The sequence below is a fragment of the Echinops telfairi genome, unplaced genomic scaffold, assembly GCF_000313985.2.
Source record: "Echinops telfairi isolate 266 unplaced genomic scaffold, ASM31398v2 ScPeMD7_443;HRSCAF=831, whole genome shotgun sequence".
NCBI classification, from domain to species: domain Eukaryota; kingdom Metazoa; phylum Chordata; class Mammalia; order Afrosoricida; family Tenrecidae; genus Echinops; species Echinops telfairi.
Genome location: NW_022104341.1, coordinates 79732251 through 79758600, shown reverse-complemented (window position 1 = coordinate 79758600; position 26350 = coordinate 79732251). Strand labels below are relative to the sequence as shown.

Genomic DNA, 26350 nt, shown 5'->3' with positions numbered 1-26350 from the left:
AAAAAAAAAAGAAATGGAAAGTAGGAAAAAATGCATTTACAACATCTGAGAATAAAATACCTAGAAATTTATTTAATTAGGAATGTGAAGGACTTGAAAAAAAGACTGAAATAAATAGAAAGATGTTCTGTGCTCATGAAGTGGAAGATTTAATATTGTTAGCCATTGAGTCGATTATTACTCTTGGCGACCCTGTAGGCCAGGGTAGAACTGCCCGTTGGCTTGCTAAGACTGTAATTCTTTATGAGCAAAAAGCTTCGTCTTTTGAACTGCTGACCTTGTGGTTATCTGCCAGTGTGTACTCACTACACCATCAGGGATTCCTTAATAGTTACCAAACCACAACACACTAAAGCAAACCAAACTCACTGCACTAGAGTAGATACTGACTCACAGTGAAAAGCAAACCAAACTCCCTGCACTCGAGTAGATACGGACTCACGGTGACCACAGAGGACAGGGTAGAAATACTCCTGTGAGTTTCTGAGCCTGTAACTCTTTATGGGAGTAGAAAGTTCCATCTTTCTCCCAAGGAGCAGCTAGCAGTTTTGAACTGTTGTGGCATGCAGCCCAATGCATAAGCACTATGCCACCAGGGCTCCTATAGCACCCAAAACAATGCATAATTTAACAAAAATCTGATCAAGATTCCAATAGCCTCTTTACAGAAATAGAAAAACCAATTCTTAATTTTATGTGGAATAGCAAGAAGCCCCAGATGAATAATGCAATTTTTAAAAGGTAAGTAGGTACAGACACACTATCTGATTTCTAGTACTGGTACAATAATAGGCATAATGACCAAGGAGCTAAAATTGACAGACCAGAAATAAACCCATACATACAGCTATGACCAAGCAATTTTTTGGCAAGAGTGCTTAATCTATTCAGTAGGGGAAAGAAGAGTAATTGGATTTCCACATGTAAACAATCAAACAAGATCCATATTTCATACCACAAAGAAACGTAAATTTGTACTGGACTAAGGACATATGTGAAAAGTAAAGTGATAAAATTCTTAGAAGAAAGTTCAGGATCATGGTCTTTGCACCTAGACTTTAACAATGGATTATTGACAACTGATGTAGTGACAAAAACAAACAGCCAAAGGCAAAATAAATAACAATGGAAATACTTCTGTTCAACAAAATATTTGCCTTAAAAGTGAAAAGACAATGTCTAGATTGGAGGATTATCTTCAGAAACCATATATCTGATAAAAGTCTAATAACCAAAATACATGTAAAATTTTACTAACTAAAAATCAAAAACAAATAACCCAACTAAAAATGGGCAAAGGACTTCAATAGATATTTCACCTATAGCACATTGAAAGGGTCAACAAACACGTGAAAATGTACTTAAGCATCAGGACAAAACAGGCCATCAATTATTCATCTGCAAGTTCAAGTTGAAGCCTGAGAAAATGAAAGCAAATTCACCAGAAACAAGTCATTGTCTTTCAGCATATTTCAGCATATTTCAGTATATTTCAGTATATTTCAGCATATTTCAGAGGATGTGAAGAGACTCTCAAAAATAGATTTCACATGTTGAACATTTATGACAGTACACTTTAAAAGCTGTGAGATAACATTACGTGGAAAAAAAACCAAAAACAAAACAGGTCACAAAAAGATAGTAAAAGAAAAAAAGCCCAAAATGTTTGTCACAAAAGACTCTGAAACTTGCTTAAATGCAGAATGGCTACAGTGGAATGAAAAATAAGATAAAGTGAAAGAGCTGACTAAATTTCCCAGGATGGTTCAAAAAGACAGAGTATTACAGTGAAATGTGTACGGTTCTGGAGTTAGAAAGACAAAAGGGAATATGCTCAGCATTTCTCAAGCTGAAACAACTGAAGAAAAAATTCAGTCCTCAAGTTGAAATACCGAAGGACCCTATGGGCAAAATACTATGTACAAAGCATCAAAATAATATGAGATAAATACGCAGGGATCTCTTTACCAAAAAGAATTGGTCAACATTCAACCATTTCTGGCAGCAGTACATGCTCCATAACTGATGGTATTAAGAAGTTCAAACTGCCCTAAAGACACTATTGGCATACTGGCAAACAAAACAAAAGGACCCACGAGTTGAGAGAAAACGAATCAATGCGTGTCAACAACTAGCAGTGCTCATTAGTCTATGCCAAGAAATGTGGAAGACAGTTACTGGCCCAGCCATTTGGAAGAGATCCGTATCTGTCACAATGACCCCAAAAAGATGACCAACAGAATATGGAAATTATCAAACAATACCAAAATCACCTGCAAATAAAACCTGGCTGAAAAGACTTCAAAAGTAGTTGTAGCAGTACATCAAAATAGGGAAATGACAGAAATTTAAGTTGGATTCAAAGTTGATACCATGTACCAGAAAGGCAGTTACCTAGGTTTACACACTGGGCAAAGGCATTCAATTGTGAGAAGCATAGCAAGTCATGGACAACACTGCCAAGAATGAGAATTCCAGAATAACTGTACTCATGTGGAACTTTTATATAGACAAAGAGCCAGTCAAACAAAAGAGGGGGAAACTTGTCAGAGTTATATCCTTTCATCACACTTATTCAAAGTCTACACTGAGCAAATAATCCAAGAAGCGGGACTATTGGAAGAACATGGCAACAGGATTAGAGGAAGACTCATAGCAACCTGGATATGCAGATGCTAGAACTGTCTGCTGAAAGTAGAGGGCTTGAAGCACCTGATGATCAAGATCAAAGACCACAGTCTTCCATATTGAAAACACCTTGGGTTTCCAGAAGACAAGCAAATTGGTCTTAGAAGTAGAGCCAGAATGCTCGTTTGGATGAGGATGGTGACACTGTAGCTCATATACTGTGGACATGTATCAGGAGACTCGTTTCTGAACGTGGGCATCATACTTGGTAAAGTAGATCATCGGTGAAAAAGAGGAAGACCTTTAAGAAGATGGATTAACACAGGGGTTGCAGCATGAGGTTTAAAGACGGTGCAGGACCAGGTAGTGCATTTTTCTGCTTTATGGAGTTTCCCTGTGAGTCAAAACAGACTCAATGCACCTAGAAACAAAATGCTACTGAAAAACTGTGTAGAACAATGAGATCTTTTAAATCAAATGGTAGTAAAAATATGACGCGTGGGATATGACACATTGCTTAGAATGAAAGTAATATCTCAAATATGTGCATACATCAATGAAGAACCTAAAAATTAATGATTTGAAAAACCATCTAAAATATTTAAGAGGAAAAGCAAAACGACAAATCTAGGAAAAGGAATGAGACAATAGATCAAAGATTCACAAATTAAAAGGTAACAAAAGCAGCACTGTCAATAAAACCAGTCTTTTTAGTCACAGGGAAAAGATAGTATCTTGATACATTCCTGTGGAGACGGACTCCTCACTTGCTTATACTAATCTCCATTTCACTCCCAGATAAGTAACTTAAAAAAAGAGTAGCCAACAGTGCGTGCTTTTTTCATCACACACACACACACACACACACACACACACACCTATTATTACTCACAAGAAAGTTCAGGAGATTGATGCAGGAAAAAAGAGGAACTTGCCAAGAATAGTTTCAGAGCCTTCACAAAACAGCATTGCAATGCATAGGACAGCATTGCAATTCCATAAATGCTAGCCAATGTGTCACTTAACTTTAAGACGATGAAAGTTAAACCATAATACTTCCCAGAAAATCATATACCCTTATCGTGGTGTATCTCATATTATTAGTCTTCCTCCAGGACAAGGAAATACTTAATGTTATCAAATTCATTTCCTTAAAGAAAAATAATAACCATACATTCAAACATCGCAGTTGTTATTTTTTTAAAGGAGAGGTGGCCAACTATCAGCTGGTATTTATCTTTTGTTTGGATCACAAAGTGCTTTTTGTTTGTTTAAATTGTTTGGCAACAAATTTATACAAAAAAATCAATATTTCTAAAATTAAATGGAAGATTTGGTGAGATGGTGCCTGAATTTCTGTATGGCAACACTATCTACAGTTAATTACTGACTCTTACTCAGTTTCTGTTTCACAAATTTCGTTAGAGCCCAACCCCCAATACCCCACCAATTCTCAATGCCATCGTGTTGATTCCACTTACAGCAACCTCATAGGACAAGGTTTCTTTATGGGAGTAGAAAGCCTCATCTTTTTTCTGTGTTGCAGTTGGTGGTTTCCAACTATGGACCTTGTGGTTAGCAGCCCAATGCATAAGCACCATACCACCAGGGCTCCTACTGGCCACAGTACTCCAGGCTTACCATACTCGTCGACATCTGACATCTTCTAAATTATAGGACATAATCCAAATTTACCCTGCTTCTCCATGATCTGACCCAATAACAACATTGTATGTTAAATAGATTAGTCCATATTAATTTTTATGTTTTATTTAAAACACTATATATGGGGGTACTTAAAAAAATGAAAAAAAATTCAAAGCTATGTATTTAAGTACTTTTACAAAACAACCTTATCACCTTCAAAGTTCTCTGCATTACACTGAATACATTTGTCAAATATGCGATTCCATTCTTGGAAACAGTTTTCCAATGCCTCTGGATGGCTGACAGCACCTCCCAGGAAAAAAAGTTGTTCCCAGAATCCTACTGGTAAGTGTTAACCTTGTGACCTGATTGACAGGTTAGACTCCACTGCTGCATTCTATTTATCAAGTTGACGTGAAATTATGTTAACTACATACATAGTCGCAATTATTTATCGTCACAGGTTATCAGGCACTGAACTTGGCCTAGGGTATAACTAGATTAAGTCATCTTGGAATAAATGTATAGGATTTTAGGTTTCTACAGGAATACTAATGTCAATAAATTTGTTTTCAGAATATAAGAGATACAGAAAGTGTCCAAATCTTAACTAACAGACCTTTAAGTAATAGGTAAGGTTTAGGTCACTTATCTGATTCAGTAACAAAACTTTATCCTCTTTGCTGAAAAACATTCTTGTCTCCTCCAGCCACTACTACTGGTAAGTTTACCCAGGGCAAATTCTCATAACTTCTAACAGCAAGATTGCCATTGCACAGTTTGATCTTTATATAACTGGCAATCTCTTTATGTCTGTCCCTTTGCATTGTTTTCCTAGCATTTTTTAAAATCTCTAACATTTTCGTATATCTAGCAGATTTTCATTCTTGCTGTTGTGTGGTATTTCATTGTGTGAACTACTCTATCCATTCCTCTGTTAATGGACGCGTGGGTTGTTACTGGTTCGCACTATTTGGGTGGTGCTGTAAGAGCAGCTTATATGAAGGGCTCAAAAAAGTTTGCGGGAAAAATTCCATTATCCTTTTGGTCCATTTTCCATGAACTTTTTAAAACCCCTTTGTACATGACTTTGAGTAACATTATATACATTTTGGGTGGGTGGCATATGGTTACTAATAGAATTGTTTAGTCGTGGGGTGTGTATTTATTCAGCTTTAGTAGATAACGCCAAAGAATCTTCTAGGTGGCTCACATTTTCACTACCATGCATGTAAGTTCTGTATGCACCATGGCTTCTGATCCATGACTGATCTCTGTATGTGCAGGTCTGTATGTGTGTGTGTTCATTTTGTCAGACTGTTGGGAAAAAGTTTATCATTTAATAGGTTTTAATTTGTAGTCTCCTGATAACTAATGCACATCAGCATTATTTTAAATGTCATCCTGTTTTATGAGTGCCTATTTTTCCACTGGCTTGTCTACATTCTTTCATTGCTTTTTGTTTGTTTTTAACCATTTCTGTGGATTTTCTTGGTAAGAATTGCTAATTAGATGTATGCATGACCATTTTCCTTTCTCACCTCGTCTCCTGCCTTTTCATTCTCTTAATGGTTCTTTTCAGGGGAAAAAAATTCTTAAGTATTTCCTCTTTTGGGGGGAGAAGGGCTTTTTGATAATCAGTATTAGAATATTTACCCTTTCTTAAAGATTTTCTTCTAAAGGTTTTTTCTTTTATATGTGAATAAATGACTGATTTGGATTCCCCCCACCCGCAAATCATGGTAAGTTTCAAGAGATACTTTTCAATGATTTCAACTACAGAATTTTTAGTGTTGCCAATTTCATTTTATATATTTTGAAATGTTCCTTATCTCTAGTAATGTTTTTTTTGCCTTTTGGTGTATTTAATCTTTGGTTTTGTGTTCAGTAGTTCTATGATATATAACTTTCTTGAGTTATTGTTTTAAAATTGTAGGGTTCTTATATTTGTAAGTTGATGTCTTTCATTAATTTTTAGCAAACTCTTAACCATTCTTTCCTTAAACATTGCTTCTGCTCTTTTTCCAGGCCTCTTAATTATATTCATGTAAATTATGTTTAGAGACCACCTAATGAATAGATCTGCTGCACTGAACATTAATGAGGAGAGAATCAGGCAAATTTGAGGATAACATCAAGAATATCATACATGAAGAGGGCAAAAGGTTATTCAAAAGCCAGGAAAGAAAGAAAAGACCAGTATGGATTCAGAAGAGATTCTGAAACTTGTTCTTGAATGCAGACAAAATAAAATGACTCTAGGAAATGATGAAGAAAAAGAACTGAAGAGCAAAATTCCAAGAGCAGCTCAAGAAGAAAAAGTATTGCCAGGTCAATTCTGGATCACTAGCCATGAGACCAATGGTTGAAATGCACCAGGTGCTTTGCAGGAGAAAGTTGAAGCTATGTCCTCTGGAAAAGATGAGTGTTGGAAACCCTTTCTAACATCAATCTGAGTCATAATCACCTCATTGGCAGTTGGTTTGGTTTGAGGTTTGGGGTATAAAAGCTTAGGGTTAGAAAAGCAAAAGGGCAAAACCCACTCAAGGTACTGGCAAAAACCATGACTCTAGGAATTGACTGAATACCAACTGAAATGTGTTAACAAACAGATGCAGCCTGGAGGCACTAACATCCCCCTGCCAAGAAATCACGAGGACAAAATTCCAGCTGACTGGAAGAGATTCATATTTGTGCCCACACCAAATAAAAGTGGTCCAACAGAATATAAAATTAATCAATTTTTTTGTCATTAATATAACATGCAAGTAAAATTTCACTAGTGGTAATTCATAACTGGTTGTAGCTGTAGATCAACAGGGGCCTGCCAGAAATTCAAGCCAGATTCAGGAAAGGATGTAGAAAAAAGGACGTTATTGTGGTGTCAGATGGATCTTGACTGAAAGCAGAAAATATCAGGAAGTTACTTACTTGTGTTTTAATAACTATGCAAAGGCATTTGACTGTGTGGTTCATAAAATGGACACCATCTCAAGAAATGGGAATTCCGTAATACTTAATTGTGCTCATGGGGAAGCTGGGCATAGACCAAAAGGCAATCACTGGGACAGACAGGGAGATACTGAACGATTCAAAATCAGGACACGCGCATCAGGGATGTTGTTTGTGTTAAGTCAGTTCTGACTCATCAGGACCTGATAGATTAGCACTGCTTCACCTGATTTCCTGGGCTGAGTGCCTTACAGGGTCTGATTGCCAGGTCTTTTCTCCCGTGGGGCCACTGGGGTTTTACACAACGTCAACCTTTTTCTGGTAGATGAGCACCTTAACCACTGCATCACCAAGGCTTGTTCTACATGTTGGAAAGGAAGAAGCCAAACCATATTTACAGAAGATGTGACTGTCTCTATATAAAATCCCAAGAATCTATTAAAAAGCTCGCAGAACTAATAAGTTGAGCCAAGTTACAGAACAAAGTCAATACCAAAAAAAAAAAAAAAATCAATTCTTTTTCTATGTACCAGCAACAAACAGATGGAATTTGAAATTAGAAGATCCATACCACTTACAATAGCAGCAGAAATTAAACTGATTAGGTATAATTCTAGAAAACAAATGTTCAAAATTTACATTCTGTGAGAACTATAAAAAACTGATAAAAGAAATCAAAGTAAGTAGCAATAAACAGAGATAACATATTCATGGACTGGGTGACTCCAGGCTGTTAAGATATCCATTTTCCTAGTTGAATCTCTATGGAATTGTAGTTCACTGTAAGCCCAATCAAAGTCCTCGCTAAATTTTTCAGTTTTTGTTGTTGTTTCAGATATTGACAAGCTATTTCTAAAATGAACTGAAAGACAAAGGAAATAAGCCAATTCTGAAAAATGTGAATACATGTATTAACTCCCAATTAATAACAAACTTTAAAACATGCCCAAATCACCAGTTGAAAAATGGGCAAAAATCTGGAAAATGTTAAAATACATTTTTAAAATGCTCAATGTCATTTGCCGTTATGAAAATGCAAATTAAAACTTCCATAAGATACCACTACACACCACTTAGAAATGTTAAAGGCAAACCCTCTCAAAACTTAACAATAGCAAATGCTGGTAGGGACATGAAGCAAAGGAAAATTTCATTCAGGACTGGTAGAAATGCTCAGTGGTATAGATACTTTTGAAGAGAGTTTGGCAAGTTTATGTAAAGTTAAAATATACTTATAATAACCCAAATGAATTGAAAATGTACTTTTGTGTAATAACCTATCAGTTACATAAACTTTATTCATAATCACAAAAACTATGAGCAACTAAAATATTTCCCATAGTGGATAAGTGTGGCCTATCTTTGAACGATCAAATTGACTGCTGCTCTGCAATAAAAAAGCATGCTTCTATGTGCGCAGTTCTAGATGCTCATTCCATCGATGAAACGAAGTTACCCAGTATCTGGAACTACATATTGTATCATTTCATTTATTTGACATTATTTAAATGACAGTTCTAAGAATAGAAAACATCTGTGTTTTCCAAGGTTAGAGCACACAGGAGGGATTGACTGTAAAAAAAAAAAAAGCCTTTTTAGATTGAATGACCTGTTCTGCTCAGCCCTGGAGGGGTTGATGCATGACTCCATGCCTCTGCCAAAACCCATGCAACTGCATACCACAGGTAGTGAACTTTATTGTGTGTAAACTCAAAGGAAAAAAATGAAACATTATATTGGTACTTCTGAGGAAGTAGACTATAAAAAAACAACCATATTAAAAATGCATGATAAAAAAATGCATGATATATCCTTAAATAAACTGATCTAAAGAATTTTGGATTTGTTATCATTGTGTTCTATGGAGACAAAGAGATGAACTAAAAAAAAAGCCATAATCATTATACTTATTTCATGGGTTGGCAAGTTTTCAGTAAAGGGACAGATAATAAAGATTTTTGCATTTCAGGCCATCAGTCCCTACATAGTTCTGCTGTTGTTGCTTGTTCATAGACGGCAATATATAAACAAATGAACGTGGCCTTGTTCTAATAAAACTTTAGCCACGAACAATAAAATTTTAATTTCATGTAATTTTCATGTTATTATCCTCTCATTAAAAAAATCTAAGAACCAAATTAAATGTTAAGAACCATATTTTAAGTCACAGTAAAACAATGAATAGCTAAGGCGGAGAATGGGCACATTGTCCACAGAATGCCAAGTATGGATACTGACCCATCCAGGGGGTAAAATTAAATTCTTTTATCCTTGCATCTAGACTAGACTTAGTAGTGACTTTCTTCTAACCAAGTATAGAAAGAGAAATAATACTAGTACAGAAATATGGCCGATAGTTCCTTAATTAAGTGATCAAGAGTAATTTTACAAGTGATATCTCATGGATAACATCTAATCTATGATATTATTCAGACAACCCAAATGGCCACCAGTAGAAGAATGGATAAACTTTGATACATAACACAATGAAATACTATGCATTGTTAAAAAAAATGATGAAAATATGAAGCGCATCATAGCATGGATGGACCTGGAGAACATTAAGCTGAGTGAAACTGATGAATCACAAAAGGGCAGATTTTGTATAAGAACACTACGATAAGGATAAAAACCATGACACAGACTTGTAAACCAAAGGGAACAGATTAAGGAAGACAACAAAGTGGGTAGGGCAAAGGGCGGAAGATAATACAGTGGACTATAGGAGTGGCAGATAGTCACTGGGTAAAAGGGAGGAAGAAGAGCAATCGGGTTGTCTACATCTGTAAATATTTAGACCTAAAAGCATGAGTTGGAATTGACTTGATGACAGTGGCTACATATGTCCATGAGGACAAAGTTGTGATAATTAAGGTGTTTTTTTAAAACAATTTTATTGAATGTAATTCATATATCATATAGCTCAACAGTTTAAATATAACTAAGTGTTTGCGTCACCTTGGTTAGAACAGGATTCTAAGTGATTTGGCAATTAAGATCTTGGGAATGTGGCCACTGTGGAAAAGCCTGCTGTTTGATAGGACTGGATCCCCGCATCTTGCTCACTGACCTCCGGGTTTTTGGAGGCAGTGGCACTCTGCCATCTTGTCTACCAATGAGCTCGTCAGCTAGAGCGACAGGATTCAGGAAAAGCCTCCAGTCTGACATCCACCCTTGGAATTTTCCCACGTTCATGATTGTTTGAGCCATTTCCTTGTTATCAGTTTATACAGATATACACTCCATGGTTGTGCCTCTCTAGAAAACCCAAACAGGGCTTCAAAGAGTTCATGGAAAAATGAATTAAAAGATAATGGAGTATTATCCTGAACTTGCTCCATCTTACACACACACATGCTTTGTGCTACTTGGAAGTGGGATGGTTGTACTCCTTTTAATTACCTTAACTTTATATTTGTCTGTGGATTGATTTTCTTAAAAAGAAGAGACCGAAATTAGTGCCCAATGTAAACCAATATCTTAGGTTATTTTGCATCATAAGCAGCCTGAACACGGAGTTAAAATCAGTTTGAATTCCCTGCCCATATCATATGGCATTTATTATTTTGCACCAAACATGTATACCTTGTGCATGGCATGGTGGAAAGCACTGGGATGTCTTTATGAAATCAAAGTATCTACCTATAAAAACCATGCATTGGGCTCCAAAAGTTTATGGGAAAATCCATTATTTTTTCAATGATTATTGAATAAATAAGTAAAAAATACAATCAGTAAAATTGGGACAGTTTATGATTAAGAAGCATAAGCAACAATTGCCTTAGGCATTCCAGGGAAAAACTAAAATAAAAAATAATAGACATAATATTAAAGGCTCAGTATAGACCAGGCATTATGCATGAATCATTCCAACATACTCTTAAAATAATCTTATAAAGTACTAAGAAGTTAAGTGATTTGTATAAGGTCACATAGGTACTTAAAATGATTGTGTTTGAGTCCAGGGAACACCCTTTTCTCACGGACCACTAAATTCTATATAGATTAACATACAAAGGACAAGCTTATGCTCATAAGCCCCATAATAGGCCCAAATATCAATACTTAACACACAAACATGAATTCATGGACACATACATGTTCAGAAACAGAAATATAAAAGTACTAACGTGCCAGAGACAGATATTGTCATTTGTACAGTGAAACATGCTTTTCCTTATTCATAGGTCAGACCAAAGTCCCTATTTGTCAATTTGAAGAATAATCATAGACACATGTCTACCATCTTAAATTGAGTATGATTTTTTTCACAAAGAAATGATTTAAATATCAACCTCTTCTAGAACAGTGAGGTTGATTATGAATCATTAAATATTTGGGTAGTATAAGATAGAAAAACAAAATGTCAGAAGTTTGATAATCATTTAAAAATGAAAACTTCTCTCTCATAAGCTAGCATAAGTCAATGCTGGGGAGATGCAAGACCATATAGAGGGGGGCCAGGCCTGTCTCCACATATGGCTCGACCCGGCCTGGTGCCATCTAGTCAGTTCTGACCCATCGTTAGCCTATGTACAACAGAGTAACCCCACACGCCCTGAGCCAGCCTCACGACTGCCCCAGGCCCGAGCCCTTTGACGCAGCCACTGTGTCAGTCCATTTCATTCTGGGGTCTTCCTCGTTTTCCCTGTCCTTCCACTTTACAAAATAGGATACCCTTCTGTAGGAGCTGGTCTCTCCTGACAGGGCCAAAGTAAGTGTGATGATGTCTTGCTATACAGATTGGCTTGTCCTTTTAGCCATCCATGCTACTTTCAATACGTGTCTCCAGCATCATAATGCAAATACATCAATTTTTCTTTGGTCTTCTTTATTCAGTGTCCAATTTTTACATGCATATGAAGCAATAGAAAATACCATGGATTGGGTCGGGTGCACATTAGTCCTCAAAGTAACATCTTTTCTCTTCAATATTCTAAAGAGGTCTTGTGCAGACTTACCTAATGAAACATGTCCTTTGATCTTTTGATTGCTGCATCCATGAGCACTGACTATAGATCCAAGTAAGACAAAATCCTTAACAATTTCAACCTTTTCTGCATTTATCATGATGTTACGTATGGGTACAGTTAGGAGGCTTTTGGTATCCTTTACATTGAGTTGCTATCCTCCAATCTTGAGGCCACACTCTTCCTCATATAATCCCGCTTCTCTAATGATTTGCTCAGTGTACAGATTGAACAAGTACGAGGAGAGGATGCAACCGTGGCACATACCTTTCCTGATTTTAAACCATGCAATATTCCCTTGTTTACACATCTGCTCTTGATCTATGTACAAGTTCCAAATGAGCACAATGAAGTGTTTTGGAATTCCAATTCTTCCAAGGGTATCCATGGTTTATTACAGTCCACCTTTCCAGAGTCAATGAAACACAAGTAAACCCCTTTCTTGTATTCTCCACTTTGAGTCACGACCTATCTGACATCAGCAATGATATCCCTTGTTCCATGTCCTCTTCTTAATCCAGCTTGAACTCATGCCAGTTCCCTGTCAGTGTTCTGCAGCAACTGTTGTTGGATAATCTTCGGCAACATGCTATTTGTGTGTGATATCAATGATATTGTTCTATAGTTTGAACCTTCTGTGGGGTCATTTTCCCTGGAATGGGCACAAATATGAATCTCTTCCCAACAATTGGCCAAATAACTGTCTTCCAAATTGAATCAGGTTGCAGCTTGATTGGAGGACAATGTGATAAATTACTCTGCAAGGTCCGCCCTTCTCTCTCTTTGCTCCCTGGTGATCGGAGCAGGATCCTGCCGCTTTATTCTCTGCCTCAACCTGTGTCGTACACTACCTGTGGGCCAAGTCAACCCATGGATCATGTTGCTTGAGTTTGAGGCTGGTAGATCCTATCCCTGTGTTTGAGTTCCAGATCCCAGCACGGCCTGCCTCACTGAGCTTTTGAGCTACTGACTGTTGCTGAGCCACCCTGCTGTCTGCCTCTTGTGGGAAGACTCTCTCTGCTTTGCCTGAGGGAAGACTCCACTGTCTGCTTCCTTGACCTTGGACCCAGCAGCCCACGTGAGTTGAAGGACTTCCAGTATATTAACCGCTCCACGAAAGTGAGTTGAATTGAGCCCTCTGTACTCTGTGTGGACTAATTAGCTGTTACATTCCTTCTCACTGTATAAAACTATGCATGTTTATAATCCTAAGTGTCCTGGTTTTGCTTCTCTAGAGAACCCTGCCTAACACATTTCTCTTTTTAACTAATGGAGAAGTAATCAAATACAGAAAGAGAATATTTCCATTATTTCCCAGCTGTCATTCATGTATAAATTTTTCTTAACTCAGAAAACACTGCCACATTGATGTTCTTTAACTTTAAACCTGATAAACCTGACCTGCTCTTTCCCTCTTTTAAATGTTTAATTAACAGAAAAACCAACTGGGATGCTTCTTCAGAGCACAGTTTTCTCACCCCTCCCCCTGGTGCTACTATTTAGAATCAAATCTATTTGCAGTAAATGGAATTGCTTTACACGAGGCCACCAAACATGAGTTCCTATATTGTGAAGGCTGTGAAAATCATTATCATAAAAATCATTACTCACTGACTGTAAGTTAATTATCACTCACACTGTTTATAGTTGAGATACCCTGTGTCAAACATTTTACATAATGACTCAGGTCAAGGACGATATGCTTGGATATGGTTCCTTTTGCTAAGCCATTAACTTATATCAAAGGGAAGGCTTTGTTTTTCCCTGGTGATTACATATCGCAAGCTTTAAGCATCCTGGCTGTTTTGGTTTCTTTGGTCTTTTCCTACTATAAGAAGTTTTCAAGACAATATTTCAGAAACTAACATATAAATGTCTTTGATGAGCCTGGTGTGATTTCAAGACATTTTTTACCCGGTCATGGATCTCATCAGAGTTTGAAGGTGAACACCAATCAGAATGGAATCTGTGGACATAAAAAAGCAAAGGTGATTTATAGGCAGAGGAAGGGGAAACAAGTCTTTCCAAGTTCTCACAGCCGCCAACTACAGAAACTAAAGGTTTTGAACTCCTCTTTGCTAACTTAAACAGAATAACATTATTTTTTACCTTTGACTAAGAGTAGTGGGCATAAAATCAGGTATTAGGTCGTGATTCTTAACTATAACACTAGTTCTTTACAATCTGTTTAATGCATGGAGCTAATAGTGAAATGTAACATGCATCGGGAAGATTGTACCTATAGATGTAACCATTTTAATGATTTCTAGAAATAATTACTTAGCACTTTATCATTAAGATACAGAAATTATATTAGAATAATTTTACATATAGTGCTTTAAAAATTATTCTGCAGTAATTTGACCGTACTCTCAAAAGTATGTGGAAGAAATTATATTCTCTGTACAGGAAAAGGAACTTTTATAAACTCAAAAAATGTACATAAGTCCATGATGTAAAAGATTTAGAATTCAACCACATTCTTACTCGTTCAGAATACAGAGGAGATTAGAAATTGAATGTTTCTCTGTCCACTACAGATGACATATCATGGTCTCTATTCTTGATTATAATTCTATTTTCAAATTACATCTAATCAAATACAGGGGAAAAAAACTAATAGGGGTATTCTAGAGACTTTTATGAGGGGGCTTCAAAAGATTTGTCGAAAATGTTCAGTAGCTTTTCATTTTTCCAAAAATGCTTTGTTAACCCTCTTGGAATAGTTTGAAGGTTACAATGAAAGATTTCAAAGAAGATGTATAACATCCATCTCCTCCTTTGTTGTCTTTCTCAAACTCAAAGCTCAAATTAACATATATATTAATATACATTATATATCCCATTTTGCTTTATACCAATAAAGAAATTGTTTAAATCCTTAAATCCATGCTTATGATGTAGTGTTGATTATTTCTTTATAAAGGACAGGTAAAGGATTAGCATGTTGCTTACACCTTTACCTTTCTTCCTTCCAAAGTTAAAACAGTAAACATCTACACAAAGTATAACTGATTGCTGCTATTGTTTTTGTTGTTAGTTTCTGTGTATTTGATTCTGACTGGTGGCAACCTCTATTAAGCAGATAAATAGTTTACATATGCTGTAAAGAACACAATTAATAACAGATGATAAACTATGCCTACATTTTAATCTTCTACCTTTGGAAAATACAGTGATGCAAAAAAGCTAACAGATTTTGTTATTGGCAACATCTATGGAGCATCTGATAAATCTGACATGAAAATTTGAAACTCCAAGTGGGTACCTTCAATGATACTATTAGAGGATCCACTAGTCTGTGCTGTGGTATAAGGAATGTTTGTTTACCAATCTGTAATTTACAAAATCAAAACGCTAAGCATAATTAAATAGACTATCAACTCCTTTTTAATTAGATTTGCTAGAATCTCTTAAGTCTAATTTTAATAAGAGCTATAAGACCTAATACAAATTTTAAGTCGTAATATTAATATCTACACCACCTGGGGAGAAAGACTGCTTCTGCAACATAATACTTGTAATCTAAATTGAACCTATTTTATGATGTACTAACTTCTATTGGAGGTATTTTTTTAAATGGGCTTAAAGCAAAAAGCATCTTCGCTATAAATGAAAGAATTCATTTGCTTAAAGTTTCCGATAGAGATTTTAAATAATTGCTTATTCATATACAGGATTAGGTGTTAGCGTTTTATTACAATCTTAAAGAAAACATATTTAATTTTAATGAGCATATACCCAGATAAACTCCTATAGTTATATGTTCTGTCGCCCTTCCAATTTTTCCCAGACCACATAATCTACAGCACCATCAGTTCAAACTGCTTATTGAGTCCAATGGATTGCACAAAAACCATGTAAATAAGTTGCTGAGTGATCTATGAACAGCTAGATCAGAGAATATCTTATACTTAAATATGTATACAGGGGGTGGGAGACACAGGGTTTTTATTCCTAGTAATATATATTTGAAATGTTTATTTTGATTCAACAGTCCATTTAGATTTTTTAAACGATATTACACTAACGTTAGAGGGGTTCTGAGGGAAAATAAAAATATTTACCAGACTTGCCCTAGACAGTGCATCAATAATTAAAAAAATTGTTTAGGTAAAAAATTCAGAAATGAGATGTCATTATACCCAGGTGTTCAAAGCACCTCAGTTGTCCTCAAGCAAAGCAGGTGCTGTCGAACGTCTAATATGGGTGACTCGGGTCCTCTGAGTGAAGAGCGCGTGCTCAACCAGGAATGAAGGGAGAGCTGGCTCTCGGGACCCTCAAGAAGATTTCCGGAATGTAGCCTTACTGACAATTTACCAACCGGGCCAAAACTGTACCGGGGCACAGTGACACAGGACTAAAATAGATACTATAGTGGGAGGTTGGCAAGGAGAGTTCTGTCAAATTTGTGAAAAGATTAAAAAAATAAAATATTTATACAAAGAATTATAAGGATTTTATAAAAAGGATTTTACTATTCATGACGTTAAAAACTGCACCAAAATAAACTCACAATAACTTGTTATTAAAAGCTAAATAGGATCTAGTTTGAGGTACAAAGGTGGATAGGACATCAATTTGAGAAAATTTTCTATCAAAGCAATATGAAGTCTGCAAGCGTACGTGGAAGAATGGTGAAATAAGTGAAGTTTTATAAAAAGCACATATCTAAATAAGGAGAACCAATGATTAACAACAGAAAACAAAACAAAAACCAGTCAACAACATATATATAAGGGGGTACCCCAAAATAATCAGATACATTCATGCACTTAATACATTTGTCAGATCTGTGATCCATTCTTGGAAAAAATTTCAAACTCCTATGTTTGAATGGCTGACAGCACCTCCCTCGTTTTTTTCGTCACCTCTTCTACGTCATCAAATTGTTGTCCTTTCATGTCCTTCTTCATTCACGGAAACAAACCAAAAGAAGTCGCAGGCGCGAGGTCAGGTGAGCAAGGTGCATGGGACAAGAGAGGCATGCTGTTTTTTGCCAAAAACTGGTGCACTGAGATGGCTGTGTGAGCAGGTGCATTGTCACGGTGACAAAACAGCCCCACATCTGCCACTAATCAGGCCTTCATCGTTTCACACTGCTATGCAATCTATTCAGAAGCTCGAAATAGAAAGTTTGATTTACAGTCAACCTGGTAGAAAGAACTCCAAATGCACTATCCCCCTCCCACCAAATAAACAAATGAGCATCATCCTGATATTTGAGTTCACTTGACAAGCTTTTGGGGGGATGTGATAGGTAGGGTTGTTGTGCCAACATGGCCAATGAGCACATGTGGGACTGGTTGAAGGGCGGAGAGATAAATAGCTCGGTGAGCCTCGCCTTTCTCTCTCTTGCTCTTTGATCATCAGACCAGTGTGCGGCTGCCTTGCTTGTTCTGTGCCTCCATTTGCAAGCAACACTACCTGTGGGACGCCTACCCATGGACTGTGTCACTGTAACTTGAGATTCCTTCAAGACCTGCTTTGCCACGCTACTGGAATGTACATCTCTTGAGCTGGGGACTGTCAGACCCTGTCATCTGGCTGACTGTTGGTGACCTGCTTGCTGATTGCGGCCTGTGGCCGGATAGCCTGAACTGCTCCACGGAGGACTACCCCGCAGCCCACAAGACTTGAAGGACTGCTGGTTTACTAGCTGTCTCACGGAGGTGAGTGCACTGAGCCATTTGTACTGCTTTACAGATTAGTTAGCGGTTTGCTTCTTATGTTATCTATCTATATAAATATATACAAAGTTATTAGTGCCCTGGTTTTGTTTCTCTAGAGAACCCTTCTAACACAGGGGGCAAAGTGATGATGGCGACTTCCACTGGTTTGATTGATATTTGCTTTTGGGAATATAAGAATAGCACCATATCTCCTCACCAGTAATGACCTTGGGAGAAAAGTCTGGGTTGTTTCAGAGCTTTTCTTTCAAAGCAGGCATGTTTCCACTCAACACTCTTTTTCCTGTTCGGTCAGAACCCGAGGCACAAACTTTGTAGCGACCAGTTTTATTCCCAAATCTTTCATTAAAATTCGCTGAACCAAGCTCCAAGATAGTCCAGATAACTCCCCCATCTCTTCCATGGTCCGTTGTTGGTCTTTGAGGACAAGTGCATGAATTTTGTTGGCACTTTCATCCGTTCAGGAAGTTGACGGATGTCTAGAACGAGGTTTGGCATCAATCGACATTTCACCTTTCTTAAAAGGAGAAAACCACTTGTACACTTGAGGTTTTCCCATAGCACTGTCCTTGTAAGCTGTATTCAACATCACAACAGTTTCTGCAGCATTTTTCCCAAGCAGGAAACAGAATTTCACAGCTGCACGCTGTTCTCTTAAATCGGCCATCATAAACAACCAGGTTCGAGGAAAATGCATTTATGAAAAAATTCACTGTGACCAGAGAGACACCACTGGGTGTACTAACTCAAAGCAAGTTGCGGGATGCTTGCCTGTTGGGAAAACTGTGTACTACAGAAGCTCCGCCCAGTGAAGCTTTTATCCGCCTTTTTTTGGTGGGGGGGGGTACTCCCTCATATATCAGTTGCTTCCACTTAATCAATTATGACTGGAAAATTACATTTGAATGATCTTTTCCATTAGTAGGTGCTGAAAGATCTGTGACTAGATCAGCTGCAGATGAGAACAGTTTTCATTAGAAACTTTGACCAACTGGGGAAATGCTGATTAATATCTTGGAAGAACTTTAACGGGAGCTGAAATACGGCGTTACCAGCACAATCCTGAGTCAAAGAACAATCAAAGAAACCTAGCCAGACATGAAAATAGTCTAGTCAAAGTAAAAGTGGACCAATCTTGGCCACACTTCTTTTTGAATGCGCTAAGCAGACTTCACTTGTGAACTTTCTGGAGGGACAAAGAGCAAAACCACCACCTCCTTATGTTTTGGGAAAGTTAGCCAAAGCTTTAGCAGAAAATTGCTGAGATGTTGTCAATTAATATGGCCCTTGCAGCCACAATCGCTTAGATATATTCTAAATTCTAGTCTCTAAATCTGTATTATCATCCCATTTTAGAGGAAGCTCTCTGCTATGCTCATGGGCAGGGTTTAAGGTGGGATATACTCCCAGTCTCCAATTTCTTACTTAGAGAGTGTGAACAAAGTCACCACCCTTTATTTCTGTGGGGATATGGTCTCCTGTAAGACAATTCCTCTGGGTATAAGAGGCATCTCAGAAGCAGCACCATTAGAATAATAGCCATCGCTGAAGTGCGTCTGAGATCTCTGTCTGAAATATCAGAGGCTAAGACCAGAAGCATCAAAGATGGCAGCACTGAGACCATGGGACCAAGCAAAGGAGCCGGGCTGAGATGGAGGCCAAGATCAGGAATTCAAGACAGAGAACACTGGAGCAGCACTGAAACTGTGGGACAGAAGGCAGAAGCCAAAGGACCTGTAGGTAAGGGGCTGTGAACTCCTGATCATTCCTTGTACCAAACAAGGACTTTTTTTTTTTTAATTTTCCAAGGGAGATTAGGAATCTACCTTATATTCCTGATTTCACTCCTGCCTTTTAGTTTCTAATTTAGTTTTCTAATCTTAAAAAGAAAACTAAACAACCTTTAAAAATACCCATTTGACTTCATTTAATAATGTTTAAAAAGACTATATATTGACAGGGTTAAATTTCTAAGACCCTCAATCCCTTAGGGATGAACTACATTGCCAATATTGTTGCTTTTATAAAAGTGTCTAAGTAGATAAAGTTTAAGTGCAGAAGTTTACATTTATTTTTTTTAACTCTACTTTTCCACAAAAAAAATGGAAAGCATATCTGAACATCTGAATAGACATGAAATTAAGATGATGTAAGTTATCAGAAAAGCCTCTTATCAGAACCTACCTAATCACTAACTGTAAAGCTCGTGAGGGCTACAAACAACAACATATTCCTGCCCTCCAGCCGGTTTCGGCTCACAGCGACCCTCCTCTAGCGCTGTCCTTTTAGAGACAGCCTCCTTGGTGAAACTTTCCCAGGGCTTTGTAAAAAATGGCATGGAAGCCATATCTGACCTCTACTTCCCTGCTTCCAGGAGACAGAGGCCAGAAATACTGTCACCATCTATCTTCGTTTATTCTGCCCCTTCGAGTTTCCAAGACTGTAACTGTGTGTGAGAGTAGAAAGCCCTGCCTTTCTCCGAGGAGAGCCTGATAGTTTCAAGCTGCTGACCTTGTGGATCCCATTCTAATGTGTAATCACTATGACACCAGGGTTTAGGAGGATTACAAAAAGCTCGTGGAAAAATTCCATTTACTTTAAATTACATTTTTCCTTGAAGTTTTTGAAGGCCCCCTCATATATAAGCATACAAACTCAATGAAACCCTTAGGCATGATTCAAACAGGCTAAAAGCAATAGAAATCAAAATTCCTTTTCTCAGGATTACAGTCTCCACATAGAGGATTGATGAATATATTTAATGGTTCAGAAAAGTGATTCTCTACAATAGTATTTAAGCATTAGTCCAATCATCAGTTTAGAGCTACACTGTTGGGATACTCTCTATAATTACTTGGAACTTAATTATGTCTGAGGGGCCAACTATACTGCAGAAATATACTGGGCTATATTCATTTTTGATCCTATATATAAAAATGGACTGGTTTGACGGTTGTTTGACAATGTAGCTCAGGTTTTCAAATTTTAAAAATTACTAAAAAAGATTTCTTAATTTATTACAACAACTCCTTTTCCGTTACTAGCTATCTGTGAGAGGGTGAAAAAAGGCCCACTGAAATCAACAAAAAGAAAGAAATGGCAGGGGAACTGTTTCTTCCATATTTGAATTTAGCAATTTCAGAGACTGGTTGAGTGTTTTAGGGAGAACCCGAATCGTTACAGGAGTAAGTTTCGCATGGAAGGAGGTTAACTGAGGACGAGATACCCTCCTCCCACAATAGAGCATCGTCATTATAACTAAAGGAAAATGTAATTTGTACACTAGGAGCATGGGCATACTGTAAGCTAAGTATTGACGAAAAAGTTAAAAAACGATTACATAGTATCGCCTTTCACTTTAAGAGCTACAGCATTTAATTAGGGTTAAAATCTGACAAATCTGATTAACAAACTAACTTGTAGTGAATTAGGCTAGGAAAGCGTATCTAACCCTATAATATATTCTAAAGGAAACCAATTTCAGTAAGGTGTTCAGAATCAAATTATTTTACAAAGAGTAGCTTTCACATCACATGTAGTATTGCATCCTTCGCTTTTCTATGGCTGACGATTCAAAGGGGGGTACAAAAGAGAAACCACACATTACCTTTCCCTGAGAGAAGTTCGATTTAACACAGGGCTTGGAGAATGCTTGGGTGTTGTTGAGGGTGCTGAGTGGACCAGCAGTGTCCTGGCTGAATGCTGGGGCTTGCTACATGACCTGGAGCCCAAATACTCATCACACCTTTCCAAAGAGTCATCGAAGTCTCTCCCATGGGGTGTTCTCATAACCTTTAAAATATTTACATGTACATAGTTATATATGCTTAAATACAATATCTGAATATAACAATATACCTACCCAGGTCTCTTATGAAGGTTAACAAAAGAAATATAATTCCATAGCTGTATTGGAAGGCAAATTTCAGCATGCAATAGTCATTTTCATTATTGTAAAATTAATTATTAAACCTATCAGACTGTTCATTCCACTTTATCTCAAGTACTGAAAAAGGTACAAGCCAGTTATCCCAGATGAATACAACGAGAGACTTCAAATAAATTTTGCAATAAAGATACAAAAGTCGATAACCGTAACACAATGACAAAGACAACTAGAACTAAGTAGATATGCAAGGAGCCATGAAAGAGGAACGCAACTGGGATCTATGCTTTCCATTGAATTCGCAAGCACCAAACGTCATGAGTAAATGGGGAGAGGGAGGCTTGGGACACGTAATGAGGGAACAGGTCTTTGGCCAGGCATCAATTCAAACTTTCAAACATAAGCCTTAGCTATGGCTTTCCCACATCTCTTCTGGGTCTTCCTTAGGCTACTTAGTCCCTCCCCAAACTCCAACTCTGGTTCAAGACAGAAAAGTTATATTCAAATTTTAGGGTACAAAGATCTTGGTTCAAGTTCTTGCTATTTATATTACCCTGAGCAAGAACAAGACATTTATTGTTTCTGAGTGTGACCATGTCTTGGTCCATAACAGTTTGAATCTACTAGCTGCTCCAAGAGAGAAAGAGGTAGCATTCTGCTTCTCTAAAGATTATGTCCTTGGAAACTCTGAGCAGTTCTACTTTGACCTAAAGGTCAGCTAGGAGTGAATAAACCTAATAGCAATAGGTTTATCATAGACATTCAATAAAATAAAATTAGTTAAAACACCTTGTAGAGAATGGGGCTATAAAAGGCAGTAATATTATTACTTCTGTGTATAGAGATCTTTAAGGAAGTCTAGTGGTGCTGTCGGGTAGGAGTTGGATTACTAACTGCAAGGTTGGTGCCAGACCCATTTGACAGGATTGGGATTTGAGTAAAGAAATTCTTATATTTCTGTGTATTTTACATTTGTAGAAATATTCCTTGAATGGTTCTGTTTGGAAGCTCCTTATGATATCTCAGAAATGTAGTAATTGTTCAAATAGATTTAAAAATTTTTTTAATCTTTGCTCTTAGTAAATCTGAATTCTTACAGGTAATAGAAGTCTCATATGATAATTTATTATAATTATTGACAGCAATTTTCACATTTGTGATATAGAGTGGCTTGGTTGTATAATACTTTTGAAATATTATTCAAGTTGCTTACATAATAAATTAGTGAACTAAATGACATTAATGGCCACAAAATTATTTATTTATAGGAAATTCAGGATCAAACTCATAAAAAAGAGAATCACCAAGTCTAATAAAAAACCCAACCAAACCCACTGCTGCCATTAATTCTGACTCACAATGACAATACAGGTCAGAGTAGAACTGCTCCATAGGGCTTTCAAGACTCTAAAGCTTTATAGGAACAGACAACTTGATAGAGGAGCTGGTGGGTTTGAACCATTGACCTTGTGATTAGTAGTCCAACTCAATGTGCCACCAGGGAACCAACAATTCATTTACTGAAAAATATTTCTCAACATCATCTACTCAGTGCCAGGAATTACATAGCATGCTCAGAAATTTCTCTATCATAAGACATGAAATTTAAGAAATAGATATCATTCAAATGGTGCTCAGAATAGGATTATAGAAAAGAAATACAGGGTAGATATTACTTACAGGAGGGCAAGAATAAAGTATGGCTCTGTTTCAAAAGCTCCCTGGATAGCAGAGCAACTGGTGTGTCCTTTGCTATGAACCTAAAGGCCGGTGTTTGAAACCTACCCAGCAGAAACATGGTCATCTGCTTTCATGAAGCTTACAAGAAAACCCTATGGATGAGGTATCAGGCATCAAGGAACAAAAAAATCATCATTGTGAATGAGGTGGGATGCAGAGTGGGGACCCAAAGCCCATCTGTAGGCAACTGGACATCCCTTGAACATCCCTTTACAGAAGGGTCGTGGGGAGGAGACGAGCCAGTCAGGGTGTGATGCAGCAATGAGGAAACATACAACTTTCCTCTAGTTCCTAAATGCTTCCTCCCCACCATCATGATCCCAATTCTACCTTACAAACCTGGCTAGATCAGAGGATATACACTGGTACAGATAGGAACTGGAAACACAGGGAATCCAGGACGGATGATCCCTTCAGGACCAGTGGTGAGAATGGGGATACCGGGAGGGTGGAGGGAAGGTGAGGTAGAGAGGGGGAACCGATTATAACCTCCTCCCTGGGGGACAAACAACAGAAACATGGGTGAAGGAAGACGTCAGACAGTGTAAGATATGACGAAATAATAATTTATAAATTATCAAGGGTTCATGAGGGAAGGGGGAGCGGGGAGGGAGGGAGAAAAATGAGGAGCTGATGCCAGGGGCTTAAGTGGAGAGCAAATGTTTTGAGAATGATGAAGGTAATGAATGTTCAAATGTGCTCTATGCAATTGATGTATGTATGGATTGTGATGAGTTGTATAAGCCCCTAATAAAATGATTAAGAAAAGAGAGAAAGAAAATCCTATGAAGCAGTTTTACTTTGTAACGTATCAGGTCATCATGAGTTCTTTTATTTTGGTTTTAAAAATTAAAGAATTTGATATTGGTAACAGATCAGTTCCTCAATTTGGCTTAGACCTTTGTTAGTTTAAGGAGCCCTGGTGGCACAGTGGTTACGAGTTGGGCTGTTAATTGCAAAGTCAGCAGTTCACACTACCAGCTGCTCTTTGGGAGACAGTCTTCACAGAAACTCCCAGGGGCAGTTCTGTCCTGTCCTATGGGGCACTTTGAGTCAGCGGCAGCACGATGGTGGTGTTTAGTTATTAGTTTCCCTTGAATTGATTCCAACTCATGGCAATTCCATGTATGCAAAGGAAAACTTCTCCGTACGTTTCAAGACTGATCTTTTAGAAGTAGATTTCCAAGGCTATTTATTCTCCAGGGGTTTTCTGGGTGGGTGAAACTGGTATAATTTGGTATAGGGATTAAACACAATTTCATCCAACTTCAAGCGCATAATCAATTCTTATCTGATCTAAATTAAAAATCTACATGTCCGTATATTTGGCTTTATTTGAGAAAGACATACCTTCTCTATACTGAAGAAGAATTTAGAAGAAATATTAAAATAATGGAATGGAAAGAAAAAATAGTAATTCTTAAATGTTATCACTTCAAGACTGGGGAAAAAATTCTTCCCCTCTGAAACCATTGTTCTATGCACTTAGATAGATAGCTCACTAATCCTCTAAACAACCTTTTATTGTTGTAAGTCAACAGCAATGCATGGCGAACCCATCTGCACAGAGCAACCTGACTACTGTATTATATTCCAGGAAAGTCTTGCCCGGGGAAATAAGACTGCACATAATCCAATAAAGAACTTCATTATTGAGGACCTAATGTCGGGGGTTTAAGTGGAGAGAAAATGTTTTGAGAAACGATGTACAAATGCGCTTTACAGAATTGATGTGTGTATGGATTGGGATAATAGTTGTATGAGCCCCTAATAAAATGTTAAAAAATAATAATAAATTAATTAATTAAAAAAAAAAAAGAACTTCATTATTTGTTGTGGGATTTTCCCATCAATCAGTAACTTACTTGGACAATAAACTGTTCAATCATCTCCCACCTCAATACAACAGACTCCTAGTCAGGACAAACACTCCCCTTTTCTCAAAATGAAAGATCACTCACCTGGATAAGGGACTTCTTTTTCAAATAACTGTTAAATTGAGAAGATGAGCCTCCAATTTGTGTTTATTAATTCTAAACTTTTATATTACAAACTTTACTAATTAGATTGCCATATTGAAAGAACCAGTAGAGGCAAGATCCCCAAACTCTATTATGTGCTTTAAAGCACTACCCACCCCTGAGAAACTACCAAAATAATCACTGTAATGCTTCTTCCTTACTGCAGCAGGCCATAAAGTCAGTTTAGCTTGATATCAACAGATTAGTCAGGTAGTTTAAATGGCATGCTGGTGAGTTGGCAGTTGACAATCCTGTAAATCGACTGGATCAGGTAGCAGGCACCTAAGACCCATACAAAATCATACTCAATGTGAAGGGTGGGGGGCATGGAGTGGAGACCCAGTGCCCATCTGTAGACAATTGGACATCCCTTCACAGAGGGGACACAGGGAAGAGATGAGCCAGTCAGGGTGCAGAACAGCACCGATGAAATACAACGTTCCTCTAGTTCTCTGGTGCTTCCTTCCCCCCACTGTCATGGCCTCAATTTTACCTTATAAATCACAGTAGACCAGAACATGCACACTGCTACAGATAAAGAGCCCGCAAAACAGGGAATCCAGGACAGATAAACCCCTCAGGGCCAACAATTTTAAAAATTGAAGTCCTATTTAATTTTAAATTGCCCTAGGTAGACAACTACTTTATAATATCAAGTTTTTCTCTATGAAAGCACAGTTGGCGTTTTCCGCTTATCAAGTCTACTTTTCTATCAACAAGACCTACATTTCTATCTATATTGCTACTACACAGATGTAATTAATGTTCTATAATTTATCTCTAGGTTCTAATATCCATTGAAATGGCTACACAGAA

The 26350-nt window shown here is 37.4% G+C and overlaps 1 protein-coding gene across 1 annotated transcript in view; it reads right to left on the bottom strand.

Annotated features, from left to right (window-relative positions):
* Positions 1-26350, bottom strand: part of SPATA6 (spermatogenesis associated 6) — a 109152-nt gene that overhangs the window by 12778 nt on the left and 70024 nt on the right. The window contains exons 8-9 of the mRNA XM_045291761.1: positions 21495-21679; positions 14112-14163 (exon numbers count right to left, since the gene is read on the bottom strand). Coding sequence (XP_045147696.1) covers positions 14112-14163; positions 21495-21679 — 237 coding nt within the window. The remainder of the gene's footprint in view (positions 1-14111; positions 14164-21494; positions 21680-26350) is intronic.